This window comes from Alligator mississippiensis, chromosome 12 (genome assembly GCF_030867095.1).
Source record: "Alligator mississippiensis isolate rAllMis1 chromosome 12, rAllMis1, whole genome shotgun sequence".
Classification (NCBI taxonomy): domain Eukaryota; kingdom Metazoa; phylum Chordata; order Crocodylia; family Alligatoridae; genus Alligator; species Alligator mississippiensis.
Genome location: NC_081835.1, coordinates 16,371,954 through 16,398,749, shown reverse-complemented (window position 1 = coordinate 16,398,749; position 26,796 = coordinate 16,371,954). Strand labels below are relative to the sequence as shown.

General features: G+C 44.4%; 1 protein-coding gene across 3 annotated transcripts in view; it reads right to left on the bottom strand.

Annotated features, from left to right (window-relative positions):
• Positions 1-25,678, bottom strand: part of GRIP2 (glutamate receptor interacting protein 2) — a 166,616-nt gene extending 140,938 nt beyond the window's left edge. For 2 of the 3 annotated variants that reach the window (XM_019499694.2, XM_019499699.2), the window contains exon 1: positions 25,474-25,669. In XM_019499694.2, coding sequence (XP_019355239.1) covers positions 25,474-25,552 — 79 coding nt within the window. In that variant the 5' untranslated portion in view covers positions 25,553-25,669. Of the gene's footprint in view, positions 1-25,473 lie in introns of all 3 variants that reach the window. The other variant, XM_019499700.2, reaches the window with a different exon arrangement.
• Positions 25,679-26,796: the final 1,118 nt, after the last annotated feature.

Genomic DNA, 26,796 nt, shown 5'->3' with positions numbered 1-26,796 from the left:
GGAGGAGGAGAAGATGGAGGAGGAGGGGAGAGCTGTGCCTGCTCCAGCAGCTCCCTGACAGCTGGGAGCAATCCCAGCACACAGCGCAGCCTGGCCCCAGAGGGAAACTCTTCCCCCTCCTCCCTCTCCCCAGTTGCTACAGGGCAGGGAAGGGGGCTCTGTTCGGTGCTGCGTGGGGCTCTTCCCCCTCCCTACCCTTGTTGCCTTAGGGTGGGGAGGGGGGCTCTGAGAGGCTGCCCAGCCCCAGACAGGGACTCTTCCCCCTGCTCCTCTTCTTCCTCCTCCCCTCACAGAGTAGGGAGGTGTAAGAGTGGGGGGAATCTGTTCAGTGCTGGGGGGGACTCTTCCCCTTCCTCCCCCCACCCCCTGTCACCACAGGGTGGGGTGGGGGTGCTCTGTGTGGCACTGCTGTAGCCCCCTCCCCTCTTCTCCCTGGCAAACAGGCAGACACCAACTGCAGTTGGGGAGGAAGAGAAGGAAGGAAGAATTAACCCCCTCCCTGCCTACTTTGCCTTAACAGGGCCACGCCAGCTTGTGTCTCACCATGTCCCATCCCTGCTTCGAGCAGAGGGGCAGGACCAGCCCTGCTCTAAAGCAGAGAACACAGCCGAGCCCAGAGAGCATGCTGGGGACTCTGGTTTAACTTAAACCAGGAAGGGGTCTGGGACAGACATTGCATAAACCAGTTTGAGCTCAATCAGTTAAGTCTGATATTACATTCAACCAGATTTATCTCAAACCAGTTTCGGCCAGTTTTGAAACTGGTTTATGTGCACTGAATTTCTATTCTATTACAGGTTTAAACCAGTTTCTGATCACTTAAATTGGTTTGTGTGTAATGTCTGTCCCTAGCCTAAATGTTAAATCATTGTAGGATCATTTAGATAAGTGTTTTCAGAAAGATCAAACTAAAGAGCCGGTGGACCTTTTACACCAAACTTAGGTGCATGAAACCACTGCACAGCCATCTATATTTTGCATGTGTTCACAAGGTCAGTAAATGCTGTATTTTGAGGATTGAGAGAGTCTAAACTGGACACAAATTCTTAAAAAATGTGGCCTATTATACCACAATGGCATTAGTGTGCATAATCTAGATCATACAGTGTAGAGGATTGCACTACTGTTTTAAGAGTCATCTGCAAAATGGAGATGCACTGTATTACTCAGGGGAAAACAAACTAGGTTTTAATCTAGGGAGTAAATATTTCATATTTATGCAAGATATTTTCTTCCAATTCCTGAAAAAACATTATACCCTTGAACCCTCATTCTCGTTACATATCAACTCCCTAAGGATTTTAGATACTTAGCCATTCCCATATCACCTTCTACTAGGTCTTTAAGCTTCCGGAAAAAAAATCACTTCCTTTCTCAGCTGGAAAACTTGAGGTGACAAGCTCTTCTGCTTTCTCAGAACTCAGGAGTTCTGAGAACCACACAGCATTTTTAGGCATTTCAGCTGCAACAACGCCAAGTCCTTCTTTAAAATTCTACCGTTTGAGCAGTGCTGTAGCAATGAAGTTTGGTGCCCGGGGCAAAGCCTGAAGCAGCAACCTGTCCTCACCCCATGCATGGATCCAGGGGGCACATGCCCTCCCCCACCATGCTTGCCCAGGAATGCACATAGCAGTGGGAGCCCCCTTCCCCCATCCCCATGCCCCCCGCCCCCCAAATGAGCCATTCATGGCTCCATCCTGTGCCTAGCCCCAGCTGGGAAGCGCCTGTTGGTACCCTATCGTTTCGGTGCCTGGGGCAGTCGCCCCGCTTGCCCCTCCCCCCTTGCTATGGCACTGAGTTAGAGTTCTTGACTGCCTAAAGGATTGCATCCCGTTCCCATGGGGGATTGAAGCAGTAGTGGTTACACATGCCATAGAAATGGTACACATTTCTGCCACAAGCATTCTTGGTTTTCTTAAGTGCGCTCTCACAATCTAATTGTGGGGTGGGGGGATTTCTGTGCCATTAAGAGCACAATGCTGGATTTTTAAGAGCCCCCAAGAAGTCCTAGTCAGTGAAGGGAAGAGCACATGGCATAGGCCTCATCCTCATTGTAAGAGAGCAAGGTGTCCCAAGCACTAATCCCATTTATTCGCGGGATGAGGAAAGCAATTCACAAGACTTGCCAGACACAGCAGATTCCCTTAACCAGATTTTCTCCAGGTTGGAAGCATCAGATGTTCCCAGAGCAGCAAGATGATTTTTGTGTATTTACCCAGGGCTTCCAGTGAAGTTACCATAGCAACATAATGCAAATGTAATCTAAGTGTTTACACAGCATAGCTGATTTATGCCAGCCCTGCCTTCCTAAGCAGCTGAGAAAGGGGGTGGGAGTGACGACACTTTGTTCTGAAGGACTCTTCACAGGTCACCTATCTGGGTAGTTTTGCCTTCCCCCCACTCTTATACTCATCCTCCGTCTCAGACTTTCCACCCACCGGAGATCTCCTATATTGTGTGTTCCCTCAGGTCCCTGGAACAGAGTTGCGCGTTCACTCAGCCAACCAGAGGGAACGGGGGTTTTGTATGAGCTATAGTGGCTGTGATACTATAAACAAATAAATCATCTTGGCTCCCCAAGCTTTTGGAAGCAGCTACTCCAGCCAGCACTTCCACCCCTTCCACATCAAGTGGAAAAACATTTTGAATAAAAGGATAAAATGATAGAAGATCACTAAAAAAAAAAAAAGGACAGGCCTGCTTGCAATCTCCAAATAGCCTTGTAGAATTCCTTGAAAATCCCCACAAAGTAGCAGACATGTTTATTATCATGGATATGCTGTAGGCTTAGGGTGCAGTAGGAAATCTATTGAACTGATGTAGAATGATTACTTAGTGGAGGCAGACACCAGCAACATCTAAAGGAGTAGCTAGAAACAAACAGAGCTTCTTATTTCATTTTGGAGATAAGAATGCCCCTCTGCTCCAGTGAGAAAAGCTGATCCTCATTTAAGCTGGTAGTAAACTTTGCTGAGTTGAGTATGGATCTTCATCAGCTTCAATATCGCAACCTTCCACTGACCTCCCATTTCACATGGAAGCAACAAGCATTTCATTACATACCAAATCAAGTCTATCCCCTGGGCTGAGCTCTTGGGATAACTACCCCATTGGCTGACAAGGAACTGAAAGAGGAACTCCTGGAATGAGCAGCATGTGTTGTTGGCTCAATCTCAGACCAACCATGACCTCTCCATTCAATAACAGGCAAATTTATTGATACACAGTGATAACAGAAAAAAGCAATCTAAACAATCAAGCAATTCTATACATCTACCAAATCCTAGGGCTGTCTTCAGAGTTAAAGTACATCCAGCCAGGATGCAGTCTTCACTCTGAGGCTCTTTCTTAGATGTCACATATCAGCATGTCAGTAGCCTGGAGGTGGGATGCTGAGGCCCACATTCCCCCTCCCCCTCCAGTGGGGCAGATGAGATGGGCTGGTGGTATGCCCTCTGTCCATGGTAGCCTTGGGGACCCTTCCTGGGGGACAGGGATGGGGAACCCTCTCAGGGAGAAGGAGGAGGAACCTGGGTGGGACCCTTTGTTACTCTCAAGTCTGTTTTTGTAGTTTCCTTCCGTCCTGAAGGCTCTTCATCTGTGGCTATCACTGGTTGGTCCTCATACATCCATGTACTGTGTCATCAACATATTGCAAGCCCATTACATCCACACATACTAAGTTGGTCTTTCCAGGTCATCTCTTAATTTGGTCTGTTCCCCCAAAGCCGGGACCTTGACCTCCCTGATCTGGGGCCTTGTAAGCTGGTGCCACCTTATCTCGTGTTATGGGCAGTATAGTACATACTTCTTCTGTTTTCCAGACTGTTTTTCAGACTCTATGTCCTTGTTGGCCTTGTTGTGTTAGACAGTCTGTCTGCTTCCACGGCTAGAGAAACTGTGTGACTGTATGACCCAGACTCTTAGAAATCAATTGATCCCTGCTGCCCATCCTGAAGCATTCTAATGCATATACATTCACTTACAAGCCAATTCCCAAAAAGCAAACCTTTAAATACCACTTTCTAAGCCAACAGTGTCTGCAGATTTGGCCAAAGATGCAATCTGCATAGACATATAACACATACTGATCAGCAGGTTCCATCTCAAATTCATCTGGAAAAGCATTCGCTGACCTCACGTAACAGATAATTTGGAGATGTTCCTTTAATTTTTCCAGAGCTGTTGACCTGCTCCTCTCACTCACCTCCCCCTTCCTGCACCTTTTCAATATTCATATCTAGCTTTTGGGTCCCGCTTCTCAGTACATAGAGGACCTCGAACATGAGCGTTCCCTCCAAAGTCAGTTTCTTTGTCCATAGCCACTATCAGAGAATAAAAATATCCAGCATCTCACCTGCTTTCTCACTAAAACCAGAACAGCGTTGGTTGAAGATGAAGTGTCTGTGCTGAGTGAATGAACAAACAGATTTGGAGAAAATAAAAGCTTTGATATCTAGAGCAATTTTGATTAACGTTGTTTTGGTCTTTGACTTCTGGCACAGAATAGCCATTGCTCTCTAGCTCCCTTGGTGGGAAATCTTATTCCCAACATGCATGCCTGAGTATTGTTTATCTTAGTCTGCTTTGGAAGTGGATTAAGCTGCGCTGTAAAAAGCAGTCTTAGCAAGAAACGAGTCTCCACTAGGAAGCTAATACCCAACGTGCTATAAATTCACATCCTATGTTATTTTGCAATATCTTCCTGCTATAGACAGGCACTTATGTGTTACTTTGCCTTTCCTGCTTTTATCCAACTTTAGAGGCAAACCACTTCAAGACTGTCTTTATATTCTTTTGCTGGAGAAAGATTCAGCAGCTCCTATGTGTTTGCAGAACACCTTAACTTTGGGCCAAAAAGGGCTCCACAGAGGCATTTCAAACATTGAGTTACTTCTCTAAGTCTTAATGCTGAAATATGTTTGAATGTACAATTGTGAAGATTCACCAATTCAGGGATTTAAGGACTAGAAGGAACCATTCACACTCATTTAATCTGAGCTGCATAACACAAGCCAGAAAACTTCCCAGATCATGCAATCTGTGTAAAAATTCATGTGTAAAAATTGCAAAGAGCACAAACTACCTTGTTCCTGACAAGTAGGGCCTAGTACTGACCAACGTCCATTGTGCATGCCATGAGAAACCAAACAGACACGTAAATCAAGCTAAGACCAAAATTACCCAAGACAAATTTGTATCATCTGAAGTTTATTGTGCTTTAAATGATTCCTCCTCGTGCCTCCACCCCTTTCATTTCTCATCCCATTTTCCTTCCCTTGGGCTATGTAAAACATTCTGCTAATGCAGATAGTATTAGCCCATCTAAGTCAGGGCTGCCAAAACAGAGCACACCTGCACATAAGAGGCACCTCATGGGGTTAAAAATCAAAGGGTTTATTTGCATTCATGGCTGTGATTCTACATGTTCCAACCCCACCCTGTCCCCCATGGTACCACCCATATTTAGAGCCCTGGGCATAGGGAGGATATTGCATTTTGCATCAAGCCAACAAAAGTTAGGCAGCTACACTCATATTGTATTGTCAAGAACTCAGCATTTTTCCATCTGTTCCTTGCTAAGGCTTAAGGCACGAAACCAATTTGTGATCCTTCCCTTTCTGCACTGTCTCTGCTGCTACCAAACTACCTCCTCACAGGCAAAATTTAATTTGGCTTCACTGATCAGGCACCTGGATGGCGCTTCCTCCTGTTTCAGAGAATGAGCAAAAACCTCAAAGCAAAACCAAGAGACATCTAACAGCTCATGGGAGGTCTCTGCTCTTTTCCTTGGCACTGTGTATTTCAGCTTCTCCAAAAAAAATATCACCCCCCACTCCCCCCATATTCTCTCCTGTGAGAATGTGGCTGGAAGGCGGTTTATAGTTTAATGGTGCAAGGGGTGGGCTAGGAGAGAAAAGTGGGGACTGAGAAGACAGTGGATTAATAGCCTTGCATTTATGACAGTTTAATAATAGAGCTGTCACAATAGGAGAGATTTACTAATTGCAGAGTCATTTTCTATGGGTTCCCATCACGCTGCCATTTAAAAATTGCTGTGCAGGGTTGGGTTTTTTTTCTTTCTTTCTTTCTTTCTTTAAGAGATGGGTTTAGAAAGAAGAAAAACACCTCCTCACAGTCTGTATTTAGGCTAATTTAGGAACAATTGAGATTTATTACAGGTGAGTGAGTATACGAGGGCTCCAAGGCAGGCCTTGTACTTCAACTGAGGACGTGCCAAGATGGGCTGGAGAGCAGAGTTCGATTTCCATCATTAAGGCCACCACACACAAGAAACCCGACTGGCCTTAGGTTTCAGGACAAACTCTGAAGTCAGCATAGCATCTGCAAGCCTGACAAAGTGAACTTGGGCAAGTTTCATAAAACCTGACTGGCACCAACTGGCCCCTTCAGACTTCGTTCTAGCATGGATCCACAGTGCAAATCTACATTTGCTCTCCTAACAAGTGTGAGTTTGGGGAATGAAACAGGAGCTGAAAAATGATTCATATGGCATAGTGGTGCTGAAACAGAACACAGATTGAATGCCATCCCTATGAACCATTAGAAACCAAAGTAATCCCCTAAACAAAGCCAAGCATTTCTGAACCAGGCTGGGTTGTCTTCAACCACTGATAAGTTCCTAATTCCTGCATGTGCTCATGAGAGCACCGAAGGAGAGATCTCACAGGAATCTCCTCTACTCCAACTCCCTCTAAATGGCATTTTTGTAATAAAGGCAACAGTTCTGAGCGCTGATGGCTCAGATGGCACTAGAATAAAGCTGGTTGGGGGTGGAATAAACCACCCCTTCCAAGTTTTTAATGGAAACATACCAGTTCTAATGAACTGGAAAGGTTTCTTGGATCCATGATGGACTTTCTGGATCAAACCAGAGTGAACAAAAGCCCATCCCAAAGAGCCAATAGATTAGCAATCAAGGGTACTCATGGGTTTTAAGAAACCAATGCCCAAACCTCCTGGGGCTCCCATGTCCTCAGTGTACATCTCAACCACCAGCCCTGACTTCACAAATCTGCCTTTCCTGGGAGTGGTCTGCTCTTTTAACAAAGAGGCAACACTTGCACCCATAAAATCCTTAGCTTCATCCTGATATGGATGGAGCAGGACAGTTTTTTAAATCTTGAAAAAAAAATTCACACAACGGGAAAACTTTTCCTTCCAACTTCAATCTTCATGCACTGATCAGCAACCCACAATGCACTAGCGGTTTTGGTGAGATTTTTTAATAGGAACCTCTGAATCCGATTAAAACCTTAGGAGCTAAAAAGGAAAAAAAAAACCCCACTTAAAGTGGATGTGAATCATACTAAATGGGTAAGGATGGGGCCTCAAAAGACTTTTGGCATGCCATTGCAACAGTACAGCATTCTGGGAAAAGAACCAAACCAGCCCTCTGGAATTGCTGGAAATGCAACTGTCTTCCATTCTCAACCCCATCCCTCATCTGCATTAAGTGCACAGTCATCATTAACAAATCATAATGCTCAGCAGTAACTGCAAGGATCATTAACAAAATTTGTTGTCCCTTCATAGCCTGGAGCTAACTACAGGTGAGACAAACAAAAGAAAAGGACTGATACAGCTCCCTCCTGAACTAGAAGCATCATAGCCACGTTTGCTCAGTGCGAGGCAGCACTGTACTGCATCCTTTCACCAAATGCAGTAGGATGCTGCCTGGCGCCAAGGGAATCTTGGGATATTGAGGGTGGGTCTGCCTCTTTGGAAGAAGGGTCTAATTTCAGGGTCTACCAGAAAATTTAGGATGGTCTGTCACATTTGATAGGCTTTAATTACAAACTTACTTGACTGTAGAGTGGAAAGAGGTCTTGAGAGCCTGTACTCAATCCCTCTGACAGGACTTTGTTCTGCTCCAGCAGTGCAAGAGGAACTTAAGGTAGATTTAGGAAAGTAAGGGTGATTATTTACATTTTGCAATGGCTGGCATATATGTACAAGACTTCCACCCTCCTGGATGACATCTGAGGCCTCACACAGCTAGATTTTTTTTGTTGTTTGTTCAAGTGGAAGAAGCCCAGGTCTCTGGAGGAGAATCAGAGTACTGGTCCTGCTGTTGCGAGGATCTTCTGGAGCTTCTTGTTGTGCAGCATAGGGACAACTGTGAAGGCCTAGGTGGCAATGAATTTGTTAGTTTAGACTAGCAGTTTCCAAATTTTTTTGGCTATATACCCCTTCGCTTGCAAAATGTTGCTGCTTATGCACCCTACACCTAATGCCTCTCTGAACGTTCGTTGCTTGTTGACAACATCACTGCAGAGTAATGCCATCACTCACTGCATTTCCAACAGTCAGAGAGCTCTATTGCCATTGTTGAAATCCAGGCACATGCTCCTTGGCAAAGCATGAGGTTCCCCACCCCCAGAGTACATATACCCTAGTTAGAAAAATCACTGGTTTAGACCACCTCAAATAATGGCCTGCTGTAATGTGACAGCATTAATAGTTCAAGGGTATAATGTAAGTATACCGTTTGACCTCAGTCAGTGGGACTGAAAGGAAGCTGTGCCAATTACAAGACAATAGAGCTCTCATAGTTCAGTTAAAAGAGAGACTGGTTCACTTAACAGATGAGGGAGAGTTAAAGCAACCCATTTAATTGGCAGTCAGATCAGGATTTTGGATTGACAGTGCATCAACAAAGAGCCCCCAGCATGGTTGCTACCTTTATGTACTTCCACAGTGCTGGCCACCCCTGCCAACCGGTGACTCGGAGGCTGCTGGTCACACACAAATTAAAGTTCTGGGCCAGAGTGTATTTTCACGTCCAGTCCTCTTCCTACCCAGTGCTGCGGGAAAAACCAAAATCTCTATTGACAGGACTGTTTCAAAATTAGGATCTCACGAGGTCCCTTCCAGCCCTAAACTTCTGTGAATCTGTGAATTACCTCTAAACCTCATCTGATCTAGCAACTTGGATGATTAGGCTGCTGAAAGACGTGAAAAAAACAAAATGAAACAAAACAAAAAAACCCCACACTTTTACCAGAAGAGGCAGCACGTTCATTCTTGCTGGCTCCCCAGCATCTGTATAGTTCGTGCGCTTCAGCAGGGCTTTTTGGTGCTATTATCTAACAGCTGATTCAATCAGCTGTTAGATTAAAGTGCCAAAGAAGCCCTCCTAAAGTGCCCAGTCTACACAGATGTTGGACAAACCAGGTCAAACTAATGCAATGCCTCTTCTGGGTGTGCACTGGGCTCAGCATGGGGGTGCACCAAGTTTAAACTAAAGCACCGTTTTGTTTTGTTATTTTACACCTGTAACGAGCCATAATGTTCGCTGTAGTTCCAGATCACTGCTGGAAAAAATGTACTTGGCAAAGATGTGGATCACAGTGCTATAGAGGGAACCACAATCATCTTCTTCAAGGATGGGACTGGACAGAATTAGCCCAGATCTGACCACAACACACCTCAGCTTTGGAAAAGCTCAAGTCAGAGGTTTCTAAACAGTTTCAAATGCTGTAGTCCTGAAGGATCAAGATCTAGATATGGAAGAGACTGGTTGCATCCCCTGTTCTCAGATGCAGGATTAATCCCTATTTTACACTTATTAGTTAATCTTCTTCTTTAATGTCAGAATTGATTCTAGTATATCCCATGGCAAAGAAGAAACATAGCTTTCCTGTAATAAGTACAACAAAAGCTGCTCTTGCCTGGGGGACACTATAGACTAAAGCAACTTCACCGGTGTTAGCTGCATCTTCATGGTGCTTTTCAATCAGACTAAAATAATCCAACTGAATACACGCTCTCCTCCTCACCATCAAGACAGAACTCTAGTTGCTCTCTCTTTTTCCCAGAAAAATCACTGCACCTACTCCTGCCACATTGGATCCTGTATAATCGCATCATAAGGACACTTCTACCCCCACAACATGCAAAGTGCTGTTGACACATATTATGCCACACTAATATGACACATGTGGTCTCCTTTGTGGCACCTCTGGGATCTCTATTCTACTCTAGATTGGGCTTTTATACTAAAACATAGAGATAAAGCCAGTGATCATATAATAGGGCTTTGTTCAGCACATACTGTACACAGGTAAGAACACAAGCAGAATCTGCATCTTTGGTATTGATGGCCTATAACCTGTAAAAGCAAGTATTTCAGTCTGAGTCCAGGTGGCAACGACTATTTGCTATCCCTTACTATCCACAGCAAACAACAGCACCACATTTGGGAACTCCTGCCTGGCCAGTGTATCCAGGGATTTTTTTGTGATTATCTAGACCAGAAGTGTAGCCCTTGGTATCCTGCAAGGTGTGTTACTCTGGCTGAATGTGTCAAGTGAATACTCCCATCATGAATGTCAAAGAGGGGTTAATTACCAGGCCTTACAGGCAGCAAGCTGGATAATATTTGAACTGCTGACAAATGAAGCAAAAAAGCGAACACTTCGACAACTCCTATCTTCATGAAAATGGCAAGGTTTGAGGAAAGAGGATTAAAAGTACAATTATTGGTTACACAAACACGGACTGAAAGCAGTGGCAGAGTGATAAATTTTCCTTGGCCAATAGCTTCACATTCATATTTCCTTGTTATAAAGGCTCCCATTCCATCAGCAGGTTTATGTAAAATGATTCAAGGTAAAGTTTACAAGAAGTTCCTAAGGGGCTTAGGCCTCTAAGTCCTATAAAATTTCAATGGGACTTCATAACATTTTCAAAACTGCCCATCAGTCTTTCTTTCCTTATTCTGCCTGTTAAAATACGTTCACAGACTCCAGCATATTCCTCCTTACTTGTGACCCCACTGTTCTTCCATTCTAATTCATGGGGCTGACTGATCAGAAACTGAGTACCATAATTACAGCAAGTCAGAAAGGTTAATGAAAAGATCCAGCCAGTGCCATATCATTTAAGAAGAATCTGAATGTTAGTGTATGTATTACACCGATTAGCACAGACGCACTAGAGACTGACTAAGTGACAGCTTGATTAGTTTTAGCGTGGCTACCTGAAGTCTTACTAAAAATGGTATAGAAGTACTAAACCCTCTCCAGTGTAGGAACTGAACCATGATTAGTTAACTAGTGTCATTTGGACTGCAGCAAGGATAAGGCTTCACATCAGAGCCTTTACAGTAGTTGTAGAGGGTGTTGAGGATACTGGGTTATTTCATTTTGCTCAGGCTAGTTTTTGTGAAGTGAATCAATTTCCCATTGACGGGCTTTCATGCCATCAGCTGGACCTGAAAAGGTCCAGTGAAGGTCACATGTCATTATCTAAACCGTGCCGTTTGCAATTCTGACTTTGCACTGAACAACAACGATAGTTTTGCATGAAATAAATTTTGCCCTTAAACTACTGTTATGGGGACAGTTGCAAAGTAAAATGTTAATGGCCAACAAGCTTTGTTTTGTAGGATTATACCCTGCTCAATGAGTAGAAGATGTTTTTATTGAGGGTGGTGGCAGGGGGGGGTAGGAAATAATACAGTACAGAATGATTGTTAAGATATGCTGTTTGTTTAAACCTACACACAATATCTTCAAGGGCCCCAGGGCAAACCTGACAACAGTACTAGCAGACTGGTGAGAGGAAGTGAGGCAACAAAAAGATGGATGTGCCCAATCTAACTTTTTTGGTCTGAAAACATGAGGATGCTCCAAAATTGAAAAAGAGGCAGTCAAATAAGAGCAACTAAATTTTAAATAAAATCGATAAAGGCTGCAAACACATGGATAACCACTAGGACTTATCGTCTCAAAGTAGCATCAAGTCTAAGACTTGGAGAAATTTATAAAAAAAAGATTAAATGTTTGTATGGATGCACAACGATGCTAGACAGAAATTCTCATTTTTCAAGACATGACGCTCCTATTTTTCCTCTCTATGTCAACCTGGGACACAGAGGTAAGCAGAAAGAAATTCCTCTGTGGGAAGGTTATTCCATCACACTTTCTTAGGATGTTTCTTGCACCTTAAGTATGTGGTAATGATCATTACCACAGCCAGGGTACCTGCTCAATGGACTTAAATGATATGGCTTGTTTTACATGCCCAGGAGCAAGAGCAATGCTACCAAGTACGTTGTCTGTTCATGATGCTTCATGCCCAGCTTGGATGCTCAGTATTAGCAAATGGTAAGATTACAACTGGTCTAGTTCAATAGAACCTAAAGATCCCTCCTTGCATGGCCCTCCCTTTTTCTACACAGGCACATTACTTAGACAGCCTGTGGTACCCCTCCCCTTATCAGTGAGCTCAGGAAGGAGATCCTCACTTTGCAGAGGCACCACATGTGTAGAAGAAGTATAGTCAGAAGGGTCAGGGTAGGTCAACATACACATTATTCCTCCCCATACTGAGGTACACATGGAAGATAATCAAAGCATGACACTCCCTTGTGGATCTCTCTAAGATCATGAGACCCATATTAGCCCAGAAGAAGTCCCTTGTAGACTTGTCTCAAACAAACAAGATGGTGGGGTCAATGCCAAGAATTTTCATACAGATGAATTAGGTTTTCTGTAACCCAGATTGTTGGCTCCGGATTTAGGACCCAGATGCCTTGTTCTGGCATGACCTTTCCATTTGATAATGGGCACAGTTATTGATACGCAATGATAACAGAAAAGAAGCAATACAAACAATCAAGCAATTCTTTATAATTACCAAATGCTAGGGCTGTCATCAGAGTTGAAGTACATCTTGCGAGGACAGTCTTCACTCTGAGGCTCTCTCTTAGGTGTCAGATGTCAGCAGCCTGGAGGTGGGGCTACCGAGCCCCACCCCCTCCCCGGTGGATGAGACAGGCTGATGGTATGCCCTCTGTCCATGGTGGCCTTGGGGATCCTTCCAGGGGACAGCAACCCCTCTCGGGGAGGAGGAAGACCCAGGCAGGATGGGGAGGGACCCTTTGTTACTCTCAAGTTCCTGCTTTTGTATTCTCCTTCCCTCCTGATGACTCCTGATCCGTGGCTGTCACTGGCTGGTCTCTCTGCTCAGTTCAAAAATTAAGTTGAAAACAATGAATTTCAGTAGGAAAAAAAAAAAATCAACCCCAAAGCTGAAGAGAGAGCACAGCCTAGTGACTAAGGCCCCAAACCAGGGGACAAAAGACCACAGCTCTATTCCTTCCTCTATGAACAACCTGTTGCATAACTTGTAGCCACTTCTTTCACCCATGCCTAGTTTCTGCCTTCTCAACTAAGTCTATTCAAAGTTGCAAGATTTGTGGGGCTTCCTTGTGTATCTGTCCAGGTCCTAGCATAAAAGGTCTCAATAGTCAACAGTACCCATTATACCCACCCAGTACATATGCAAGTACAGTTATCTCATAAGAGCGGGAATAAAACTGGAATCCATGGAGCTGCTTTTAATTGAAAACATTTTAACAAGACCTCTGGAATGGCAATGCATGTAGCTTCCCATTCCTCTTTTGCACAAGCTTTCATTTGTTGGTAGATTTGTTGGTAGTCTCTCAAATTTATGCATCTCAACTGGTAAGTGCTTGGAAGCATGACAGATTTAAAATGGCACTCACCATAGCATTTAGATACTTTGGGCAGAATATTGTACACAGAACTCAAAGGCTATGATAAAGTTAACAGCTCAGAGTAGTTAGTAAATGAAAGATGATATCCCTGTGTTTTTCCATGCTAGCTTGGTCACAGCAGTATTGCAACTCTTGGCATATCATCAACTATAGATGTTTGCTTTGGTATTACAAATTGCTCCAAGTCACCCAACGGAGTCCAGAGTACGTGCTGAGCTACAACAACCAACATGGGTTTGTTGTGTATGGTGGAACTTTCTCAACACAGATAAAGTTATGCAAGTCAAAACTGGCCTTTAACCGGTTTTAACTGAGTAACTAGAGAACTGGAGAAGTATGTTGCCAGAATTCATCACACAGAGAGATCACGGCAGAGAAACACATACAGAGGAGAAATAAGGTCCCAGAAGCATCTTTCAGAAAACTTCTTAATGGGCATCTGTGTCTAGGGAACTTCAGCAATAACGAGCAAGCATTTCTTCTATATGACCTACCCCACTCCACTGTTTTGTACCTGTAGTACTGTACATATTGATGCCCTGAAGCCTAAGTAAGAGTACCGTAGCAAGGCGGGGACAAGCAGGGTGACTGCAACGGATGCCAAAGCGAAGGGGCACCAACAGGTGCTGCCCAGCCGGGTCGGGGTGCAGGATGGAGCCATGAGAGGCTCATTTGGGGGGGGCATGAGGATGGGGAAGGGTGGCTTCTGCCTCTGTGTGCACTCCCAGGCAAGTGGGGGTCATGTGCACAGGGTAAGGGTGGGCTGCCACTGCGGACTTTGCCCAAATGCCAAACTTCCTTGCTCTGGCACTAAGTAAAAGGCTGGCAAAAGCCCCACATCCTACAAAAACAACACACACCACAGACAATGTCTAGCATATAAAAATATACAACTCCTGGAGAATCTGGACTAGAATGAGCTTCTTTAACTTGAAGAAAAAACATAGAACCCACTTGTTCAGCAATATGAGGTTCCCTTTAGCAGGCCCTAAAAGTAGATATCTTAGTCTCTGCAAACAAGCTAAGATAAAGCAACAGCAAACTGTCTTAACATCCAAAGAGTCCAATCGGGGCTGGTTTCCAGAGTTTTCTAGGGCAGAGGACAGTTTATTACATTAACGTGATTGCAAAGCACCCTCTTACATTGCTACAGGTATAACAAGTTCAAACCTGCATTAAAATCCTTTGCTTAAGGTGCAAGAAGGAAGACATACCATGGAAAAGCCCATCCCTTTTTAGTATTCCCTTTGCAGAGTCAGGTTCTGCCTTTTTTACTCCTGTGGCATAGTACTTAGCAGACTTGACAGAAACCAGCCCTATATAATTTGCATATACGAAGCATGATTAAGCTTGGTATGAAGGATCAGATTTCAAACAGAAGTTCTGTTTATCCAGGCCCATCCAGACACTCTGGCAGGAAAACAGTACATTAGACACGCAGAGCACCTGCAGTCATTTACATAAAGATTTTTGTGCTAGGTCAACTGGAGGCATTTTTTTGGTTCGTGGAAAGAATGGGCAGTGTAACCCCGCAAATGGATTCAATTATAGCAATGTGAGGTGCTTTCTACTTACCTAATTTAACCCAAATCTTATACAGGAATAAACTATATCATACTAGTATTAGTATCGCTGTCATATTATTGCAGTGGCCACACTAAGATGTTATTCTGCCTGAATTGTGAGCTCAGACAAGGTCTTAACGAAATAAAAAAAGAGGTGTTCTGCACCACATCCCCAATTGGGGATTTCACAAGGACTGAGCTATGTTGCATTGAACAATACTAAGGATTGTGGACAAACAAACAAAAACTAAACAGCAAACATGTTATCCATCCTGACTTCCAGGATTATATCAGTATTTAGAAATGACAATGGACATTGGAGTCCATGTGCTAGAAAGGAGACAATCCCTCATTGCCCTTTCCCTCCTAAAACGTTACGCAAAGTCCATGGAAGATCTGCAACAAGGCGTGACTTGCCGAAGTTCACTGAGCACATCAGCAGCAGAGCCAGGAGTCGTACCCAGGTAGTGAAGTCCCAACCCAGAGCCTTATCTCCTAAACCATGCTGCTTCTTTTGTAAGTCAGAAGTTTGGTTTTTCGGTTGAAGATTTCTGGGCGCCTGTCTTCCTCAGAGGACAGTTTGTTGTAAAGATATTTAAGAATATTAAGTGGGATGCTAAAATTAATCCCGGAACAAGTTCAGTTAGTCTCCCTTTACTGAAATTTGGATGCAAGAGGGGTGGGGAAAAGGAGGAGGAGCAAGAAAGCTAAAATTGACATACAGACTACGCAAACAACATGACAATACACCACGTTTGCAGAAGCAAAGCAAGTTGGCAAGGGCTGATCATCCCAAAGCCCTTTTTGTTTGCCCCTTCTGTTTGCATGCAACAGGCCAGACAATGTTCTCTGACCTGGAACTATTCAGAATGCCCTACTGCTGTTAATCCAACAGGCTTCTGCTAATGAACATATTCATCAGCGAGAGCACCTCTGCTATTTTAAATTGAGTTTGGTTTTCATTTATGCCACTCATCTGGTCAAGGACAAACTGTTGTGGTAAACCTACCAATGCATAACATTAACTGTGCCACTGGAGCCCTCCTTCAGCTGTTAATTAGGTAGCAATTTATGTTTTCACATCTGACATCAACATTAATGCGAGGCTGCAGTGACATCCCCATAGCCAAACGCCCAGGAGGATTCCATGGCTATGCAGCCGACCTTTCAAAGTTACCAAGAACATTCTTTGGTCACAGAAGACATTTTAGCTTGGTTTATTTAATTTTACCCCCTGACAATATCAGCACTGAAACCCACGGTCCGAAGGATGGAGTCACATTTCTGTCAACAACACAGTGGCTGCTGCTGGTCCTGCTGCGATCAATGCCAAGACTATGGCCTGCTTCAATTAACAGTTGGCAGGTCCATGAGAATGTGAAAACCATATGACAACTCTGCCCTCTTGTGATACAAAAAGGCTTAAAAAAAAAAGCCCACTAACATTGCTGTCACCGAGCTGGAAAGATGAGAAATGATCCAAATGTCAGTCAGCCACCAGCAGCCTCCAAACTCTCTGACCTATTGGAAACCTTTAAAAGGATCCCAAAAGCTTGCAAACGAAGACATTTTTTTTGCAAACATCTAGTTGTCTAATGACCTCTACCACAAGTTCTGAATCTTTCAGATAAAGGATGGCCTTTTCCCCTTAAGACTACATGAATATTAGCTAGAACAGATAGGCTAATAAAGAAGTTACCAGACAACTATTAATATGCATCCATGAGTTCATGAGGACAGCTAGGGAGAGAATAAGGTTTTGCCATCCTGTTGCTTTCTACCTGCCAGCAAAGCTATTGGCAAGCTCATGCCCATTTCCTTTCCAAGGTCAAGATATCATTTTGTCTCATAAGTGAAGGCTTTGATCTCTCCACCCCAACTTCAGTTTGCAAGTCAGATTAGAAACTGGTACTAAGTCTCTTGCTTTGCAGCAGCAGTGCATTAAGAGACCACCCTATTCTGTTAACTGAAGAGTTGTTGCCCACCTCCAATTATATTTGTTACTGCACAATGTTCGTCTAAATCACAAGACTGTTTTTTTAGCTTCATGGTCCCACATGATTAGGTATTGAGGTTATTATTATTATTTTGGTCCTTGGGTTCAACCTACTAAGTTTCAAGCATCTACAATGGAAGGCCCCAGAGGACCCCCACCTAGATCATCTAAGAGATCTCCTTTTACCCATAGCTTCAAACGTGCAGAAGTTGAATTGTAGCATTTGACTGATACAATGTCACATACTATGGACAGTTGAGGTGAAACAATTCCTGTGTCTCAGCTCAACCAATTGTTTTGATGAGTACACACATTAAGAGAGATTCCCTAGTCCTTTCTGCTTTAAGTAACTATACCTCATAGGGTGTAAGTGGCACCTGAGAGAGAGCAAACTTACTGCTTAGTTAAAATGAGCAGAATCTCACTTTACTCAAGCACTGAAGACTGGCAGCTTTATGCTACCTCTGTGCTTTATAAACCCAAACAGGATGCTCACTCGCGTACACTAACTTTCCTCCTCCACCCCAGAAGAGCGGTATCTTCTATTCACATATTATAGGAAGCATAACTATCCATTTTTAAAAACCCAAATCCTATCTTAAACCATTTCTGAACAGTTAAGGACAACAGCTGGCTGAAGAACAAAGAAATTAAAAACCCATTTCACCATCTGCAAGACATTTTTCCCTTAAGACAATGCATGGAACTTAGCTTTACCTTTCTTCATTTATTCACATCCCTGGGCAAATCAGTGCAATATTAAAGACTCTGGTCTAGTAACGTATGAAAGAATTTAAGTATTGCTGCATTTTTCCACAAGCCTGAATTCACTTGCAATACACATGGATCCACTAGGGAGCAGTAAGGCCCTTCAGTTGAGAGAGAATCAATTGATAGAATCTCGTTTAAAATGGCTAACTATACTATAGAAGAGATTTGCACTGACTCTCTGTATACAGTGTATGGTATATTAGGTTGCAGTATTTCTCGGCTATGCTAAGCACAAGGAGTTCTACTGCACTGTACATTATGTGTAATTGTATAGACACAGAGGCAGCAAATATTTTGTCCTACCAGTTCAAAGCAGCCACTGGACAATGTTATTCAAGAAGAAACACAACAGAAAAACCCAGTCATTAGAGAGAATCAGATCTCTCAGAATATATTCAGGAACAATACCAACCCTTTAAAAGAAAAAAAAGCAAACCTGCTCCTAGGACATCATGGAAAATCATGGAAATTGGCTTGAGGTGTGATGAGATTTGGATGGAAAAAGACAGTAAGTGGTATTCCTCATCTTTTTTCTGATTTTTGAGTGTTTAGTGCATGCTGAAGTCATGTTTTCAAGGCTGTCTCCAAAGTCACAGGGCTAGAAATTTACATTAAGACTCTCAGATGAGAGAGAGAGAGAGTTTACATGACTCCAGGAGTTGAGGCTTGCAGGAGAGAGCAGGGAAAAAATAACAATTGAGAGATAACTTGCAACTTTGACTGAGGGACCTCTTGTGTTTAGCAACAGGGGAATAGAATTACACAGAAGTAAACAGGACTAGCAAACCAAATCCCTTTGTTCCTGATGGGAGAGATTAATACCACACCAATCTATAGCAATTGCATCTTTTAATAATTGGCAACACGGAGTGGAGCATTATCACCCTCTCCTCTATATCCGAACCAATGAGGCAGTCTCAAGGGCCATAAATTTGACAGCTATTCTTCACAATGTGGCCACAGAGACAGAGAAACGTATCCACATGGGAAGCTTGCTACTGAGAGAGTACTTCTCCAAGGCAGACACTGAGTCTGCAGCATTCAAAAGCTCTCTATAAATTAGCTCCCTGAAGTTTCACAGCCAAAGTTAAGTCTCTATCTTAAGCAATTTGGGCCTGGTCCAAAGCCCTGTTAAGTCCATGGGAGCCTGCCCACTGAACTCAATTTCAGGATCTTAACTAAGAGCAAGAGAAGAACAACATTTTTTAAAATTCTTATTTACATGCACTCTCCTGCAAGATTGATTTGGCTATTGGCCAGCACACCTCTTTCCTCAGCTGTATTGTTTTGATAGCTAAAGCCTGGGCATTTTCTGCGACAGGGATTAATTTTGCACAGACCTTTCCTTTTTTTAGAGCCCTCAAATTGCAAGTCACCTTTCCCTCCCTAACCCTATATTTATTGGTTTGAATTCACTTGCAAATAGCTGCCTGACAGCTGTCTTGGCCCCTTCAGGAAACACAGAGGGGGGAAAAAGAGCATACCAAGCAACTTCATTAATTAGCAAGCAACTTTATAAATTAGCATAGCCTTAGGTCTGTCAAACCCAATAAGTGTTGACTGTTGTAGCACTCTAATTAATGGCTTTTGTCAGGAAAAAGGAGGTAAATCATAACACTGTCCAAACAGCCGGAACATGTAGCATAGCCTAGAGAGGTAGCTTTTCCCAAAGCTTCTAATCACCGATTATGGTTCCTTCTTCCGACTGGCAACTACTTCCTACAGATCTTAAAATACTCCATTTTGCTCCATCAAAATCTCTCTCCCACAGCAATCAATGGAAACTCTGACTCATATTTAAGGACGAGTCCTTAAGATCAAAGTGCCCATGGCCTTTTAGACTATCCTAGTCAATAGTGGCTGAGAGGCAGTAGACTGGAAAGTGAAAAGACCATGGTGCTGGATGTCAGGGCTCCCCAGTTCCTTACCTGGTTCTGCTGTGTAGAGTTGGGATTCTCACCACGCCAGGCATGCTACAGGTTTGTTATGCCCCAAATGTATTTACAAATGTATGTAGTGTTTACAATACTAACGTGTTGTCATACATGTCAAAGTGACTGAGGGCCTGGCAATGTGTACCAGGCATTCGGTCACTTTGACATGTTGACCATATTGTCATCCAAAAGGTATTCAGCATACTGGCTGGTATATTGGGTACCAACTAGCTCCTAAATACAGAGGACACCAGACTAGCCCCAGAGAAAACAACTATTGATCAGGTCATAGAACGGCATTACTTGTCACCTTGACTTTTTTAGGGCAGGATTGAGGAAAGGTATTGAAGTTAACTCCATCACTGCCAATACTGTTGAGTAGGTTTTCCACAAGAATATAACCCATCCTGGAACCTTTAGTCAGTATGTAATAAAACATATTTACACCCATTTAAACCTGAGGGGGGATTAGGTAACAGTCTTCAAATACCTGAAGGGCGATTAGGGGGACAATGGAGATGGGCTTTTCTCTGTGGCTATAGGGGACAGGACAAGGAGCAATGGACTCAAACTGTAGCAGAGGAAATTAAAATTGGGAGATTAGGAGGAACTTTCTGACTATGAGGGTGGTCAAGCAGGGTACCCAGAGAAGCTGTGCAATCTGCATCCTTGGAAATTTTCAAGAGCAGGTTGGACACTTTGCTGGGATGATTTAGTCAGGGATGATCCTACCTTGAGCAGGGGGTTGGTCTAGATGACCTTGTGAGGTCCTTTCCAGCCCAACTTTCCTATGAATCCATGAGGAAGCAACAGCTGCTAATCTTACTTCTATTGCACAGTAGTAACAATAGTTCTCTAAACAGAGCAAGCAGGGCTGTTTAGCAGGAAATGGGATTTTAGTTAGAGAGTTGAGGTCCCTTCCCCATCCCTGTTCTGGACTCAACGTGTACCAACTCACAAGTAGCCCTAGCAAAGTCACTTAGAAAACCAAGAGTAGATAACTTAATTTCTTCAGCATCAGCTGTTTCTATAATTAGTTTGGCATTTCTAACATAGAAATAAAGAGGTCTGGAAGTGGCCTCCTGAGCTATCAAATCTAGTCCCCTACAATCACAGGCAAGCATTAACCAAGGGAGCCCCCAAAATGGCCGCGTTGAACCTTTACCCACAACTACAAGGAACAACACTTGAAACACTGAGGACACCCTATAGCTTGCCAGTGCAATGGCAGGAAAGTGAAGTAGTTGGTTAATATATGCTCAGAGGAGAAAAAGTGGAGTCCTAGAACAAACTAACAGGTACAACCTCATTGGGAATTGTCAAGCAACACAGAGTATGTGCTGTATCATGCTCTTCGCTCTTCAACTGATTAGAATAGAGGCGCTATCCAAACTGTCACAACCCAGTGATTTTGGTGCCTCAACACGATGGAATTTTCCCGCCACATGAGAGCCTCTTGCAAAGCAAAGGTTTTCTGCTGCAACAGAAAACCCCCGGTGCAAGAGAGTTCCCGCCATTCGAATGCAAATTTGTGTCCCGCTATTGGCCAGTTCTAAATTATTCCTACGTGGCGGCTGGTGATTGGCTTGCTAGCCGTTTAAAAATTCGCACGACTTCCACCCAAGTCGGAGAACTTTGAGCACGCTGCAGAGTGCTTCTAAAAGATCTGACTCGTGGCTGAGCTGATCGATAGACTGATCACCTATCGATTCTTCTCCCCGTCGCTGAGCGCAATCCCAGACGTACCCTTTCCCCACCGGCTTGATTTGTGGACGGATGAGCTAGCCTGAGCCCTGCCAGCTGGAACAACTAACGTAGTTGTTCAGACGACCGGACCGTCTGCGTCGCAGCTACAAGCGGCGTAAGTAAAGTTTTGCAACCATTAAGCTTTGTCCGCCTCTCTATTCACCAGCCCGCCCAACGAACGAATAATTATTAAATCACCTCGAGTCGGCTCTGGCTGTCCGAGACACAAACCTCACTTGGCAATTATTTTTCAACTCCCTTACAGATAAGGTAAGAGATTCTTCCTCCCACCTACCCAAATCCCTTTACCATTTAACCTCAGCGAAAGCAAGATGCCTGGAAACTTAGGTGATTTTTGGAGACTGCAAGAGTAGCTGCTCTCTGGGGCATGGAACTGAATGAGGCGTATAGACAGCACTTGAGAACAGAACTGCCCCTCTCTCCATCCCACTTCTCTTATGCCCACATACCAGAATCCTGGCACTTTATAGCATTTTTGTTTGGGTTTTGCACATCATTTGCTATACAAGGGCACTGATAGCTTATCTCTAATGGGTCGTATCTAAATTAAAGAGCTGGTACAGTCAGGTCTGTCTAGCTTACAACAGGATTTTCTTCTGCAGTGGGAAACCTGGACCAATATTCTCCTTCAGACAACGGGCAATACATAATGCTGCAGAGAAACAAAACAATTTGTTCCTACTTTTATTGCATCCAACAGGAGAAATTCTGATTCTAGCAGACATTTTACATGCTGAATGACACTAAGGGTGCTGACAGACGTGCAGCTTCCCACTGTAACTCATGGCACTTTGCAGGAATTGCCATGAGTTACAGCGTTCCCCCTGACCCAGCAGATGTTCACTGTTGAGTCTAGGGGGGTTGGAGGATCTAGCTCCAGTTTGGAGCGGCTATGCATCTGCAGCCACTCTCCCCTAGCCCCACGTCCCCCCCCCCCCCCCCCCAGCTCCTGTGCTGTCTTCAGGATGGAGGGGAGGGGGGAAGGGAAGGGAACTCGGTCTGGGGTTTGCTCCACCTGTGCTGGAGGGTCAGATGGGTGGACCTGGAGACCCCCCTCCCCATCTGAAGACAGCAATGGGAGTGGGGCTGGGCTGCTCCCATTGTGCGCTGGTAGACATTAATGAAGGTGCTCATTGGGCACAGCATGAGATGCACAACAGCTGCCATCTTGGCTGATGTACTGGGCCCTCCAGGGCTGCCTCAACTTTAAAGTACCTTCACCTGAACCCTCATGTGAAAGTTCAGATGGTTGCACAATTGGGTACTTTTAAAGCACTGTGCAGCTGTGCTCTTCTGTAAGGGCAGAGCTGCAGAGCACTTTCAAGGGCCCTATTGCATGAGAAATGTAACCAAGTGAATGGGTGAAGAGCTTCGTCTTCAGTCTGCAGCTATGCAACTTCTTTGGCTCTGGGAGAATGTGGCCGGCTCTGGCAGGAGATAAACTCATAAGTCATTGTAATTGCTGCACACAAAAGCCCAGCCCCAGACAAGCAGTAATGGTTTGAGCAAGCAGTCAGGTGTTCTTCCAGCACAACGGGACCTTGCTGTAGGGGCACACAAGTCATCAGGGAACGGAGCAGTGTTCTTTACTAGCAGAGCTGAATTCAGGAGCTGTGTGTTACAACCCGCGGGTTAGGAAACTCTGTAGAAGAGCAGCAGTTACCTGCTCCCCAGAAAGCCGGCTAGATCTTACAAATGTTTGGGGAGGACAAAAAAGGACCCCTGGAATAAATGTGAATTCAGCAGCCAGATGCCTTTGAGACTCTGCGCCAGACAACTACAGGATTACTTAGGCAGAACTGCTCTCATCACTGTACCCAGCCAGCCCACTGTAGGACCCAGTTGCCAGAATGAAGTTGCTGTCCTTTCTCAGTTTCCAGCTGAGAGCAGACCCGGACACTGGTATGGGCAAACTGGGTGGCTGCCCAGGGTCTGGACAGAAAGGGGACCCAAAAATGGGAAAAAAAAAAATACAATTGCAAAAAACAGTTTCAGCAGCAAATAGATTGCACATATACAGGACTGGCAATGTTATCAATTGAGTATGAACTATTCAAAGACATCAGTGCCACAGATGTGATAAAGACTGTTGCAACGGGGAAAAAAAATGCTGCAGTGGCGAAGGGGGGCTCGGTTCTAAAAGTTGCCCGGGGCCTCTGGGAGTCTAGGTACGGCACTGGCTGAGAGAGCGCACACAACTCCTTCCTGAGCGAGATTGTTTTGCTCAGAGTGAAGCTTGCTCCAAGAACTGGACTCTACAGACTGTATTTTAGAGCCACGCAGCGAACAAATATCATTATCGAGATTCAGGCCAGCGCAACAGCACTTGGGAAAACAGAGAACCTTCCACAATTGGACATACATCCGCTTGTTAGGCGCCCTGGTAGGACTCACGGTAAGCTATGCTTCATCTAGGATGTTCAAAGATAAAGGGCTGGTGCCCGAGAGGAAGGCTAACTAGAGAATAATGTGCTGCCCCACACAGGATCCAGGTTTCTGCTGTACTTGCAAGCCCCCTGCTCCACATCTTTGTAATTCTTTTACTTTTCTCATGGCCACCTGCTCAGGTTGCAGGAGCAAACTAGGGTCTCAGAAGCAGCTTCTGCTGGCCCTGCCTCACAGCACGTAAATCTGTGTCTCCTAGAAAGACAACGCGTGCATATAACTGAAGTAAGTAGCAAAGCGTCCAGATGAAGAGATTATACAGTACATTAAAACTAATTATGGCCACTCACTCCAGAGCTCAGACATTAAAGCAACAAGGGTAATAATTTGAATTCTCAAGAAAGGAGAACATTCTTTCATTTTTTTCTACTCCTAAAAATTGCGGTGTGTAGTATTTTGGAAGGAGGTGGAAGAAAGATCTACACGGAAGATTTTGTTATTGGTGGGAAATTCTATTAAGGCATCTTGCAATTCACGGCAGGTGTAGGACTTAACAGCTATAAGGTCTGATCCTCAAGGCTGTTCTTCTACCTCTCCATAAAAAAGTGACAACTGTATTGCCAAAGGCACAGGGAGCACACCGAAAACACGGAGCAGTTGTTAAAGTGGTTCATGTTCTTACAGCAATTGGAATGTGCCGACTGCCAAGTATTTTAGTAGCACAGATCGCTCGGCATGCAAACACAGCCGACTATGTGCCCAAGCCACCAAGTGCAGCAATCTGCCACAGCTGCCAACCAGAGGACTTAGTCCTGCAGCTCAATCCACAGAGGCTCATGCATTAGCTCTGGCTCAATCCCCAGTGACAATTAAGAGGACAGTCACTTTAGAAAGAGTCAACGCGTGCCTTCATGCTCACTAATAGGAAGTTATGCCGCAATCGTTGTCTCAAGAGCAGTTCTAGGCGTGTTTGGGAAGACAGCTTACAATTGCCCTGACAAATTTCTACGTGCTGGAAAAGCTTTTTCCAACTGATTTACATCTTGGGCAATGCATAAGCTTTTACTACACTGGTGCCTTCAACAGTTCCTCACAAGCAAATACCCCCTTATCATTAATAAATAAAATCTGCCTCTGTTTGCACGCCACCCTGGATTCTATTTATAAGAAAGATCTTTGCAGGAAAAAAGGGCTTGTTACCACACACCTAAAAGCCCACAAGATGGACAGCAGCACTGCCCAGCAGAGACAACATACACTGTGCCCCTCCCACCAATTAACTCAAACAGCAGGTCTTTACCCAGGCAGTCAAAAGAGCATAGAAGTTCCTTAACACAGCATCAGTCACCTAATACTGTACTAGGCACATACACCTCCAGCAGGCATCAGCAGGGCAATCTAAATTCAAACCTTGGACTAGCCTCCAAAAACCCACCCAGGTCTCACATAACAGAGGTCTAGTTAAGCCACCAAACAAATAACAACTCCCACCAAGAGTTTAATTACCTCGGAGTGCCCTCCGTCGGAGCAAGGTTTGCAAAAAGTGCATGTTCTTTTTTTTCCGTCCCAGAGGAGGTAGCAGCATTAGCCAGACCTGAAACCTTCCGCCACTGGGTTACAACTACTCCAAAATCATCAGACTTCTTCCACCCCCTAGAGCTACTCAGTCCAGCCTTAATGAAGTGCACCTGGTCTAATCTGCTGATCACAGAGGAGGCGGCTGGGGCTTCTCTCTCTCATTCTCTCTCCCTTTCCAAATAAGCAATTAGCATGAATAATTACAGCTCTGATGATAATACCCAGCCACCTTTGAGCAAGAGGGAAAAGACTATAATTAACTCTTTCTTGGGGAACAGCATGAGGTTGAAATACTGCAGACCTATTTATCTGCTTCTGGGGAGGCCTCCCAGCTGCCACAAGACTTCTTCGAGAGAGTGTGGGTGGGAAAAGGTCAGGTAGCATCCAGCTGGCAACTTGTCCGTCAAACCAGATTTCACGTGTCAGCATCAACCCCCTTATTAGAGGGGCAGGCTTACTCCAGATGCCTGTGCACTTAGTTGGGAATGTCTGGAGCAAGCTGGGCTCCAGACACAGAGCGAGCTGCCCAGAGCCTGATACCATGACAAATTGTTGGCCACTGAGGATTTCACAGCTGTTGCTACATCGCACAATGGGACCAACTGGGATTCCACCACAGCTACATGCTGGTCCTCATACTGGAAAAGCATTCGCCTGACCCACGTGACCTAAAGGAGAATTGCTGTTAACAGTGCAGGCTCCGAGACACCCATCCGAGCCACCCTAATTCTCTGCAGTAGAAGCAGTATTGTACACGTGTCAATTAATTCCAGTGTATTGTGTTACACAGACAAGTTAAGAGCCTGTAGGTATCCTTATCACAAACCTTTCTCTATGTGCAATTTTTCCAGTGTCTCAAATGTGTGGTGTATGTACATACAGCTTCTCTTTGGGAAGCTGAGCACAGGATAGATCACAGCATAGAGAGGCTATTCAGCAGATTTGTACAGCTTCATACACAGATGCTCTTGCCACACACTCTTTCTGTCCTCTCACCATGTGTCCTATGCTGGGAGAAAGGTGATGCAGAACTCAGAGGGGGATTCCTTCCACACAAAGGCTCACAGACAGACACCTCTGTGTCTATGTTCAACATATCAGCTCTGCAAGAAGCTAAGCAGGCTACAGCCCCAAGACAAGTCAGTGGGCTTGACGCCATGCTTGTCAAGAATAATTGCCCCAGTCAGTTCTGATATTTCTGTAGATTTTAAAATGCTCTTACAAAAATGCTGCAGTTTTCTAATGCTAACT